Genomic DNA, 12,324 nt, shown 5'->3' with positions numbered 1-12,324 from the left:
GCAGTTATAATCCCGTCTTTCCCAGAATGTGAACTTTCCCAGTGAATATTCTATATATTCTCAAGTGTAATGTCACCAGCTCTCCTGGCCACCCTCTCAGGCACTCTGGCTTGAAACCTGGGAGCACCTGACGATTGTCATCCTGCCTTGCCCTTCCACATATGGACTGTCATCAAACTCTTCCTGGCACCTCAGTCCCTCCTGTCTCTGGCTTGGTTCAGGCCCCTGTTAACTTACTGGCAGGCTCCCTTCTTGGATTTTCTGCCTCTCGGGCTGTCCTTGCGTCATTCCCATCTTCATCCTGCTGCTGTCGGACAAAACCCCTGAGATCATTTCCCATCTTGCTCGCATCCTGCTCAGAAGTCCCGAGTGGTGTTCAGCTATCTTCTGCTTAAGATGCCAACTCTGTAGCCTGGCCTAGTACACCTTTCTAACCTCACAATCATCTCACGTTTTACCAAAATGAGCTAGCCAGCTATGGCAGCCTTTGTTGTGTAGCAAACCTCCTCAAAACTTAGAGCTTAGAGCAACCATCGTGTGTATTTGGGAGTCTGGCTCAGATAGGAAGCGCTGCTGATCAGAGCTGTGCTCAACAAGCTCACTCATGCATCTGTACAATTTCATTTTGAAACCTGCTCACTTCATAATCGTAATGTGCAGAGTGGTAAAGGCAGAAGCCAGGACATGTCTAGGATTTCAACTGAAATGTTCCCCAAATACTTATCAGGGGGATTCCTGGAGAGAGCCCCTAACTCTTGTAGGCTCCACACTGGCCAGAAAACAAAGGCTGGGGCTTTCCAGCCCACAACATGCAGCTGTTTATAAGGCTGGCCCATAATGCACCACGCCCCGCAACTTGGCTGGTGGTCATTTGGTGGTGGTGCCTGGTGTCCACAAGGAGATCCAAAACCCTGTGTCTGTTCTGGATTTCTCAGCCTCGGTGTAGGGGGTGGGAGCAGGGGGCTGGGCCTGCTCAACTGAAACGGAGCATGAGCCTGGCTTGATTTTCACAAGGCTGGTGTAAGTAATGGACTGATTTGAAATGATAGCTTCCAGAATTCCATCATTAGCTCTCATTGTTCCAGCCCCATCCTCTGCTAGTGCTGGGTGGGAACAAGGCTGCATTCATGTGGTGTCAGGGATGGCCCATCGTTGCTGCAGCCCTGATTAATTCCAGCCAAAAGCAGCATACACTCAAGAGGACAAAGACCATCAGAGACCAGCTAACAAAGGCAGACAAATGTCCCCTTTGGGAGAAAGGAAGGGGAACACATCTTTAGGGGTCTGGCCGTCTTTTATACAAAGCAACACTATTTTCTTTTTTTTTTCCCCTCTTTTAGAGAAAAAAATACTTTTCTTTCCCCACTGTTTGTATAATGGTGCATTTGTATCCATTGACTTCCTCATCATTACTGATATGTGCGTATTATGAATCAGTATTAATAATAGTAATTCTGTTGCTCAAACAGCACAGAATAATAATTATTATTAGCAATAATATTTTCCCACTCTTAGTTCAGAAATCTTTTATGGAAATGGCAATGCTGTGAGTCTACTATTAAAGGAAAATTAAAACTCTCAGAGATTAAAAGTTAATGTTCCCAAATCTTAGTGTTAAAGAGGGATTCTGCTCCCACACAGAGTACCCAGGGGTCCCAGTGACAGCTCATCCTTTGGGACATTTTCAGGAACTTTGCTTTGTGTCCTGACAACTTGAGTGTATTTTGACAAGAGGGGTGAGATGTTGATAAGTCCTGCTGTTGACCAATCATCCAATCCCAGAGCCTGGCTCCTGAGTCTTTATTGTTCCCAGGGTCTGAAAATCCAACCTTTCTCTGAAAAAATAAATTCTCAATAGGACCATACCATAGACTTGCAGCCTGTGTTCATTTCTCCCCATATGGTGGCTGTATAATAACCTATAATGGTGACAGCTATGTTGTCTCCCCATTCAAAGAAGTTAAACACTTCTCTCCAGTAATCTCAAAGGTTTGCCATTTTTAGAACACATCCATACATTTGGACATGAGCAGAATGTCATCGAAAGAAATGGCACAAGGGAAAAACACCAACAGCCAAAAGGCTTTCATATAACTTAGGCCACCCTCACTTAGATGTAAATGAAGATTCACCTGACCCATGGTTAAAAAAACCCAAAAAGCACTGCAAATGGTTTAGGGGTTAGATTGTTATGAGAAAGGTTAATTAATTTTTTCAGGGGCACCAGAATATACTAGTGAGTGTCCTGGAAGAAGTAATTTCATAAGAGTAATTTCCAGAAGGAGTTTATTCATCTCATGTTGGTGAAAAATTTAGTTGCAGAAAGTGCCCTAATTTACTCCTTTTGAATAAAGCTTCCCCACACGGCTGGAACTTGCTCATTTTGACTCACTGTTTCTCATGTCCCCTCTACAACCACCATAAAAAGTTTCATTTATTAGTATGAAATTTATGTGATTGCTTCCCTGAGCTTCCTTAGATATAGCTAAATGTTTGTGTGGATCAAAAATCTTCTTTTTTCCAGAAAGTACCATTTTGAGAACTTTTAGGGTAGCAACCTGAATACGACCTAAAATGAATACAGTAAATTCAAAGAGTACTCTCACATATTAATGTATTCATTGTATATAAAGATGTGTGCTAAGATATTCTCTTGTTCATGCATTCATGTATAAGCCCATATATTCATACTTTTAGTGATCTATATGAGCACTTATTAATGATCTATATGAGCACTTACTGTAGAACACTGACAAGGTTAAAAAAATTGATCGGGCAAGATTATTTTACCTAAGGTAGTTACAAGTAACAATTTGAGGGGGAAAATACAAAGCACTGAGTTCTCTAGGAGATCCTTACATACCCTTTTAGGAAGTCAGACACCAAAAATATGACTAGCGACTAGGCTTAATCAAAAAAGATTCATGGAGGAGGTGAAGGAAGGGCTAACTCTTACATTTTGTCATTGGATATAGAAGGGAACTGTAGTCCTGGGGTAATCAACCACCTAAGCAAAGGCACTGGGGTAGGGTAGTGCCCCACAAAGGGGTGATATGGCTGGAGGGTAGGGATACAAAAAGAGAAGTTGGGACATTGAGTAGAAAGGGAGATGGGTGTTAGGGCATAGAGGGTTGTGAATGCCAGATTAAGAACTTTGGCTTTGTTTTGGAGGCACCAGCAGCCTTTGAAGGTTTTATAGCTATACAAAGGCATCGTGAGATTTGTATTTTAACAGTACCGTGGTGTCCGCCCACATGGCCTGGCATCTTATTAAAACACAGATTCTGCACCTATAGATGTGGGCAGGGCCTAAAACCCTGAATGTCCAGTAAGCCGTAAAGTCATGCTGCTCATGTTGCTGCTGCAGAGATGGCTGGAAGCAAAGGAACCTGTTAGGATCCAACATGCACTGTTAGCCTGGCTGACCAGATGTATGTAAGTTATTTTTTAAAAACCAAGGATTGGGTTGGGGATTTAGCTCAGTGGCTGCCTGCCTTTCAAGCACAAGGACCCAAGTTTGATCCCCAGTACAAAACAAACAAACAAACAAACAAACAAAAAAGGCTTGCTTCTTTCACTCATGGATCATGTATTCATTATGAGACAACAGCCCTGTTTCCAGGTACAACCCTTATGTAGAAAATAATACAGAGCTCCCTATGACTCAATACAGACTTTAGAAAGTATAAAGTGGACTTGGTTGGAAATCTGTACCTGAGATTTGTCTGTGGTCATCAAAATGAATGAAATGGCTTCTTTTCAATATGAAAAGCAAAATTGTGTCAATAGGATTATAGCTGTGGAGTTTGAGGTCAACAGCCAGGACCTGCCTTGCTGTGTTGAAACTCACAGGCTCTGCCACAGTGAAGACAGCATGCTTAGTTTCCCACATGGCCACTTTCTCTCCCACTCAGGCTCTGTCCTTTATCCCACTAGTTTCATAGAAGTCCTATAGGCTGTCTCATTTCACTATTTCATTTCTGCCACAATTTCTCAGAATTTTTTTTTAACCAGGGTTCGGCCATTTAAAATTTTTCAAACTGTTTAATTGACACATAAACATTGTATGTGTTTGTAGAACACAGTGTGACATTTCAATAAATGTTGAAAGATCAAGTCAGGGTAATTGGTATATCTGGGACCTTGAATATTGAGTGTGTGTGTGTGTGTGTGTGAGAACATTCAAAATCCTCTGTTTTGCAGTCTGCACATAAATGTTAGCAACTCCATAACTATTTTTAAGTTTCTTGAAACTTGAAACACTTATTACATAAACAAATGCTAAAAAGGACATCTAGTTATTTAGTTAAATGTTCAAAAGTTCATACTAGTCATATTCAGAAATACTTTTATGCATTGTATTAAAATTAAAATGGGTCACAGACATAATGCTTTTATGAATTGTATAAATTTTAAGCTGCATTTTAAAACAATCTAGTGGAATTTTTCAGGCTGCAGGTCTGACTTTATAAGACTAGTAACACAAGCATGCAAAAAACAATAGTGCAGAAAAATGAAATTAAATTTAAAGCCTTCTTCTTCCCTTGCTCCCTACCCTGGTCCTCAAACTGTTTCCCTGGACAACCTACATTTTTAGCCCACAGGTTGAGCATCCCTAATCTGAAATCTGAATGGTCCAAAACCGGAAACTTTTTGGGTATCACAGGATACTACAGGTGGAAAATTCCACACCTGGCCTCAGGCTAAAAATATAGTTTATTTCCAATGTAGTTACTTTCAATATTGTTGTGTATAAGGTATTTATGAAACATAAGTGAATTTCATGTTTAGACTTTGGCCCCACCCCTAAGAGATCTCATTACAGCATATATATGCAACTATCCAAACTTGAAAAATGTCTGATATCTGAGACAGTTCTGGTCCCAACATTTCTAATCAAGGATCTTCAACCTGTGCCCCTGGAAGGAATTTTGCAGCTCAGCAAGTATACTTCTATGCGTTATCCCCTGTTGGTGCCCTCTTAGATCCCTTCCAGCTTTCTACTATTAAAAGTAAGGTTGGAGGGTACAGAAACATGTGTTTTGAAATATTTGGGCTGATAGCCATAGATAGATTCCTAATAATAGAATTGCTATGTCAGAGGATAAATGCATTTAAGGTTGTAGTAGATATTATCCAAATGGCCTATAAAACAATTTTACTACCTTCTGTTGTCTTACTTTATAGGATTGTACCTGTTTCCCTGTATCCTTAGCAACACTGAGCCTTGTAAAAACCTTTGAAATTTTGCCAGTTTGATAGATGAAAAATTAAATCCTTTTGTAATTTTAATTGCTTTAATTATGAGTGATGTTATGAATCGTTTAATATGTTCACTGTCCATTTATTTTTCTGTGAATTGCCTGTCCTCATTCAATATTTGTTGAAAACCAGGCAATCAAATGAACAAATTCTATACATAATAGCATGGATAAATCTTACAAGCCTCATGTAGACAGCAAAAGGAGCCAGACACAAGCATGCCCAGTAAGATGCCTGTATATAAAATTAAAGACCAGGCGAAACTCCTTCTGGTGTTCTATATAGGACAGTGGTTACCCTTGGCAGAAGAGAAGTGACTAGGGCCTGGTGCACCAGACTAGGAAGTGTATATAGGGAATTGGTGTGTTTTTTTGTTTTGTTTTTTTTAATTCTGGTTGCTGGTTACATGAGTGTGTTTGCTTTGTGAAAATGCATTGTGCTTACTATACTTTGGATTTTAAATGTCCCCCAAAGGCCCCTTTGTGGGAACTTGGTCCTCAGAGAGGTGCCACAGGGAGGTGGTGAGACATTTATAAGGCGAAGCCTCAAGAGAAGTCTTTAGGTCATTGGAGGTGTGGCCTTGAAAGGGGCGGTGACAGCAGTTCCTTCTTCACTGTCTCACATCCTGGTCATGGGATCAGCTGCCCCGCACACTCCCACCACAACATGCTGCTCGGCCCGCAGCAACGGAGTCAACTGGTCATGGGCTGGGACTTCTAAACCTGAGCTGAAAGAACCCTTTCTCTTTATAAGTTAATCATTGCAGGATCTCTTACAGCAATGGAAAGTGAACGAGCACAGAGCTGTGCATTAAGATTTGTCCCCATCTCTCCACAGATGTTATACTTCCATTAAAAAAGAAAAGTTCGTTGTATTGTTAAGCTATTCTTGAATGCTTACAATGTGTTAGGCATGTTGACAAGTCCAGTGTGATTCCTTTTCTCGTGGACTTACATTCTACAACAAGAACTCGGTACATCACCTAGCATAGAACAGCACCAGGAAGTGTCAGTGGGGAGTGGCATGTGCAGAGACTTGAAAGGTGTGTTATGTGGCTGGGAGGACACGTGAATGTGACCAAACTGGGAAATGAGTCTGCAGAGAAAAGCAGGGGAACATCAGAAGGGCCTTGCAGAAGATCCATGGGAAAGGAATCACAGTTGATCCCGAGACAGCAAAGCTCTGATAAAAGGTTGTAAGCAGGAGAACAGTCCTGGTCCAAACAAGCTCAGCTTCCTTCCTAAGCCTCCCGCAGTTCTGCAGCTCCCCACCACCCAGCTTGCAGCCTGCACATGCACCTGCCTGCATTTGATAGCAAGCCTGACCACAGTGGGGGTCTCCTGCATGTCCGTCCAGAATACAAGGAGGTGCTCCCGGGGCCCTTGCTCCCTAGACCTGGACCTGTGTACAGGCTGGAACTGGCCCACTTGTGGCTCTTCTGCACTGCTTGGCTTCTGGGAAACACAGCCTGATGCTGAGTGGACAAAGCCAAGAAGTAAGAGCTGTCTCTGCCCATCTGCCCCCGAGTCTGGGAAGCCTCTGTTGCTGTAAGGGATACCAGGGAGTCCTGCCCCTCACTTTGGCCCTGAGAACGGAGACTACATGGGCTGCTCTGACCACAAAACAAGTGAGCAGGAAAATAGGGAGATGATGCTGACCCCCAGGACTCCTCCTCGTCTCCAGTCCGTCTCTAGCTGTAGCTCTTGGATTTCTATTATATAGATGGGGGGTTTAGGGACAGGGACTTAGTGTTGCAGGAGGAAGCTGCTTTTGCACATAATCTTTTGTTTGAAAGTCAGGAAACATCAGGGGCCCCATCGAAGAACGAGGTGCTGATGGAGAACAGGAGTGGCACTAAATTCTTCCCCAACTATCCCACTTCCCACCTTGAAGGCAGCCGGAAACTGTTCATTGTTAAAGAGCCTCAGGTCCTCCTGGAGCCACCTAGACAAAACTTTTGTCCTTGATTTGACTATTTAGTAGGCACAGAGAGGTAGCCAGAGCCAGCCAGGGCCCTCAGAGGGTGGTTACGAGTCCAGCCAGGCATAGAGGAGGTGGTCCCCGCCACACGGCCACAGAAGCTGAGGAGAGTTTGGCTGCGAGAGGTTTGACGCTGTCTTTGCTCTGCTTTCAGGGGAGGATCAGCAGCAGGAAGGAGATGAAAGACCTGTTGCCGCCGAGGCGTTGACAGCGCCTGAGGATGCCGGGAGGCCCGCTGTCAGCTCCCCAGCAAACCTGAGCCACAGGAGCCAGCGTGAGCACTTTCATCCTTCACTACCCCGGCTACCTTCTGAAGAGGAAGAAGTAAACAGGCTGGGAAGGGAAATAATTAAACTGACAACAGAGCAGGCGGCCGCAGAACCGGAAGGGGTCAGGAGAGGGAGTCCCTTGGAGGGATGGAGGAGCCTGTCCACCGTGGGCCTGGCCTTCAAGGTGGAGCTCCCCAAACCCCTCCTGGACAGCTTAGAGCCGGCCCAGCCATCCACTGAAGCGGCTGTACTGGAAGATGGGAAAGGAATCTCAGAGAGTGTGGACACAAGCGTGCAAACATGAAGGGGAACAGAGTCCAATACAGTGACACTTTGCAGGCACCAGGGACAGCAAGAAAAGTATGAAGCGTCAGAATACCCGCACAGGTTGCCTTTTCCTAAAACACCTCAGCCTCTGTGAGTGAGGAATGGCTTGGATCCTGTCGCAAACTGTGAACATCCCGACGATGCCTGTGGGGTGTGATTTATTAAACGCGGGTCCTCAAGTTTCTCAGGTGTCATCTCTTACTGCTGAGGATGCGCTGCTGTGAACAGGGCCAGGCTGCCATATGGCTGGTCTTTGGCATCCGTCTTTCTGTCAGCATTGGTTTTATTAGAGATGAGATGCTTTTCTATTAGCATTGAATGTTGTTGATCAAAATTATGGGAAGAGCTGGAAATGGATGGATTTTCAAGTCTGGTCTGGTAGTGGGGAGGCGGCTGGAGAGAAAGGTGTAATGGGGCGCAGTGTGTCTGCTGGGCCGTGGACCTCCCATGGGTGTTCCTGGCCTCCCGCCACCAGCACTGACTGTCAAGGAGCCAAGTGGTGGGTGGAAAGGGACTTGAGAAAGTTGGGCTTCTGGTCGGACAGCCATAGCTCCTGTTCAGGCCTGTTTGCAATCTGCTAGAGCTTAGTCTTGTAGCCTGAAAATCTGGGGGATTAATTGATCAGAAGTGGTAGAAGAGGAGGGTCTGGAAGGACAGCGGGGACTCCCAGTGGTGATCTGACTCTTTGCTTCTGAGAAGAGATGACAGCTAGAAGTAGAAATGCTTGTTTGGTTTATTCCACCTGTGCTACCTGTAGGATTTTTGAGGCCATTTTGGGTTTGGGAAAGAGCAGGCTGTATGGTGTCAGTCTACTGTCCTGTACCATCCAGACCTTGAACCCTTGAGTCCTTCCACAGAATGCGCAGCTGAGTCCTCAGTGCTACCAGGCACTGGAGTTTGAAAGACAAGACACAGAGCTCATGGCCCTGGGAGGGAAAGAGAAGAAAACAAAATGACCTCATCCAGCTCAGTATGAGGAGGGGACCATGGGACCCAGGACGAGGTCCAAGGGTAAGACAGGAGGGACAGACCATCACTACCTGGTTTTCTAGGGCCGAGATTTAGCAGTTCTGTGCAGTGTCTGAGGCTGCAGGAAACTGCAGTGCCATCCAGCCATGGACTTTATGAGCTGGACCCTGTTCATTTCTCCCAGAGAGCCTGGTACCAGATCCCACTGCTCAGATCACCTCAGAGAAACAGTGTCGGGTCACATCAGATTGCAGACACCTTCCTGGTGGAAAAGAAAGGCTCCTGGGGCAGCAGAGGTTAGACATTCACCCTTAAAGCTGACATGCATACAGGTTCGCCGCCCTGGGTGGGAGGCCAGCCGGCACTCCACTTTCCTGCCAGGTCGCATCTCTGGTGACGCCACTGGCAGACATCACAGTGCCTGCTCAGGTGCACACTGCTCCTTTCTCCTGGCTCCCCAAAGGCCGCTGGCCTGGAAGAACAGGAGCGCAGTGGAGCCGGTGCCCTGTTGCTTTGGGGTGTGAGGACACACATGCGACCCCAGGACCCAGGACTCCACTCATCCTCCTCCTTTCCACTGAGCCCCCATCATGGCCCCTACTGGCAGCTCACTTCTGCAGCTGTGGGCCTCAACCAGTCCAGCGCTCACAGAAGTAGCCGTCCCGCTGGACGGGGCCTGCAGATACTCAATGCTACGGCACAGAACAACCAAAGGAAACAGCCAAACAACCCAGGAATCACACAAAGTAAAAACTCTCAACCTACTCGCACTCTGGTTTGCCACACAGTCAGCCAGAGGTGCCTCTGCAGGGCCTGATGATCATTCTCTGGAAAGTGGGGCTTGTAATAAAGCCCAACGGAGGCCATGAAGGCCAGGGAAACAGTCCCAGAGAGTCTGGGCTTTGGGAAGCTGGGGTGAGAGGAGCTGCGGCTTTAACTGTGTGTGCCGTCAGTCTGGATGGCTCTATGAGATGGAATGGGAGACAGATTTGATCTTGTCACTTAGGTTACCATGGCGACCCTGTTTTCACGTGTGACACTGTCATCCCTCTGTATCCCCACCACGTGTGTTTTTTTCCATAGACATTAAAGGGAGATTTGGCAATTACTCTTGGTTTTCCTTTGTCTTTTTAAAGGTTGTGAATGTGGGCAGCAATCTTCCCCCACTGTGCCAGACAGCCCTGCGCCAGTCACAGTATTCTCAGCAACAAGTCACACCTGCAGACACTTAAACAATGGGAAGTAGATTCTACTGCATCACATGAGCTTCCTTCAAGAAAGTCACCGATGATCTGAGTTTCCACCTTCCCTCTCTGCTTGCCTCCATGTCAGCTACTTCCTCACAATAACAAGATGGCTGCAACAGCTCCAGGCATCATTCATTCTCATATATATCGAAAGGCAGAAGGAAGTTTCTCCCTACATGTGTATGTGTGTATGTTTCAAGAGCAGGAAGCCCAGTTCCTGCCACAATGCATTGTTCAGAAGTGTTGTATGTCTTGCCAGTCCTCAGCAAGATGATGGGTTTAAGTGAATCGGGATTTACCCTCTGAATCAGGGAGGGGACTTGTCTTAGACACATAACTGCCAAAACAAAATCATGTATTAGAAGCACAGATTTAAGGAGACTGGAGTGGGCACTGAAGGTATTGTCTCTGGGCCCCACACCTCTCTGTCCCTGCATTAAAAGCCAGAATATTAGGTTTGTTGAGGAAACTGCATCTCCCCTCTCCTCCAGCTGCTCTGTGGCCACCCTGAGTTGCAGAGGGTTTGTCCCCACCTCTACAGGCCTGCTGGTCCTCCTGAGACTCCAGCAGACTTAGGAGTGGGGATAAAGCCTCAGGACGGACATCCTAATAAACACTCGTTTGGCTGTCTGCTCCCCTGTGATAGCTGTGTACCTGTGAGCAGAGCTACTCAGTGTGCAGTTTTACAGAGGGGCGTTTGTCTTTCTTTTAATTAAGGCCTGTGGAAAAGGATGGGTGTTTGTAAAGCAGGCATTTGTCATAGTTGGCTCCTTCCCTTCCTGTTCCTCTCCTGCCCCCTCTCTGCTTTTGTGGCTATCACCACCCAAGCCCCGTGGGCTAGAAGGCCCTGACCCTGTACTGTTCTGCTTAGTCCACCTTATTAAACTGAGTTAGTTTAGATTCCTCACTGTTGCTTTGTTCCCATACACACACCCCTGCCTCTACACAAAGTTCTTGAAATGGGCTCTGCCATCAGCCGTTCAAATGTTGGGGAATTTTCTGATGTGTTCCTCCCACTGGGAACGTGTGCAGTAGCCAACCACCGAGAGTGAGAAGTTTGGTCTCTAAGAAATTCCAAAGACCAGCGATTCCCCCATTAAGCTTTTCTCCCCTGATTCTCTCAAGTGACCACATGGCTTTGCCCTTTGGATTTCCTGTGCCTCTGAAAAGCAGGTGTTCTGCCGGCTTCACGGCCTTCCTGGCACCCTGTGCCAGGTGCCCCACGTCTCTTCAGAAAAGCCCTCGTTTGAAGGACCTTCTCCCTCTGTTTCATTCCAGAAGCCTCCATTTGGGACACTTTTTCTTGATAAAAATCCAAGGGTACCCCAGTTAGGGTGTCAAAAACTCCAAGCACTGCCCCCAGCCCACTGCCTTAATGTATTCCTTTCTCCCCAGATGGCTTTCTGAGCGGAGAAAACGGCAGAAAGAGCTGCAATAGGAACTCGGTAGTGAATCTAATTAGAAAGAGAAGCAGAGAAAAACAAGGACTCGTCTCTCGATACTGTGGTTGTGCACAAAAACAAAGCCAAACGAGTCGATCCAGCGTGAAGGCAATTTAAAACGAGACGTACAGATGTGCTGCTTTCTGTCCCTTATCACCTCTTTGCTGAATGAGACTTTTTTCTTCTGGATACATAGGGGGAGTCTGCATAGTACTGGGAAGTTTGACTTTGGAAAATCTAATGAGAGCTCAGGAACACAGTTTGGGATCCTAGCCGACGCCAGTGACCATCTACTAAATGTAAAAGAGTTGACTTCAAAAAACAGAAAACAAAAAACAGCTGCTATTTTGCAGCTATCTTTATAAAAAAAAGAAGTAACTGCTCTTCCTTTGCAGGCCTTGCTGTATTAGATTCCACGATCACCGTGTAGCATAACTGTATCTTGTTCTTACTTGAAATAAAAGTGATGATTTTCCTGATATAGGTGATTAATTATCTGTATTATTTGTGTCATTCTCAGCACCGAGCTTACAGCATATTGTAGAGACTTGTCAGTTGCAATCTGTCACCTAAAATTATTTGATCATATGGTAGCCATGAAAAATACAGTGAATGTAAAGATTTTATGCATTCAGTCAAAAAAGGCAGATCTAAAATCAGTTGGTTTATTTCCTGCAGTCTTTCAAGTTGACCAAAGTGCTCACTGATTTGCTCTATTTTCTTACATTTTTAGTATTTCTGTGTATGTGCACTAAAAAGCCCCACTCGGAAAAAAATTCCCTGCAATTCTGAGAAAAAGCTTACCCTAAACATCTAAAGATAGCATTT

General features: G+C 45.5%; 1 protein-coding gene across 5 annotated transcripts in view; it reads left to right on the top strand.

The window, feature by feature from the left end:
* The window catches only part of Ccdc149 (coiled-coil domain containing 149), a 61,486-nt gene extending 49,571 nt beyond the window's left edge, over nt 1–11,915 (top strand). For 3 of the 5 annotated variants that reach the window (XM_019205446.2, XM_019205445.2, XM_019205443.2), the window contains one exon: nt 7,397–9,922. In XM_019205446.2, coding sequence (XP_019060991.1) covers nt 7,397–7,815 — 419 coding nt within the window. In that variant the 3' untranslated portion in view covers nt 7,816–9,922. The other 2 variants (XM_033758816.1, XM_019205444.2) reach the window with 2 other exon arrangements.
* The last annotated feature ends 409 nt before the right edge of the window (nt 11,916–12,324 follow it).

Source organism: Fukomys damarensis, unplaced genomic scaffold, assembly GCF_012274545.1.
Source record: "Fukomys damarensis isolate Sample0158 unplaced genomic scaffold, DMR_v1.0_HiC HiC_scaffold_35, whole genome shotgun sequence".
NCBI lineage: Eukaryota > Metazoa > Chordata > Mammalia > Rodentia > Bathyergidae > Fukomys > Fukomys damarensis.
Note: the sequence above shows the minus strand (reverse complement) of the source record. Positions and strands in the feature narration are given on the sequence as shown.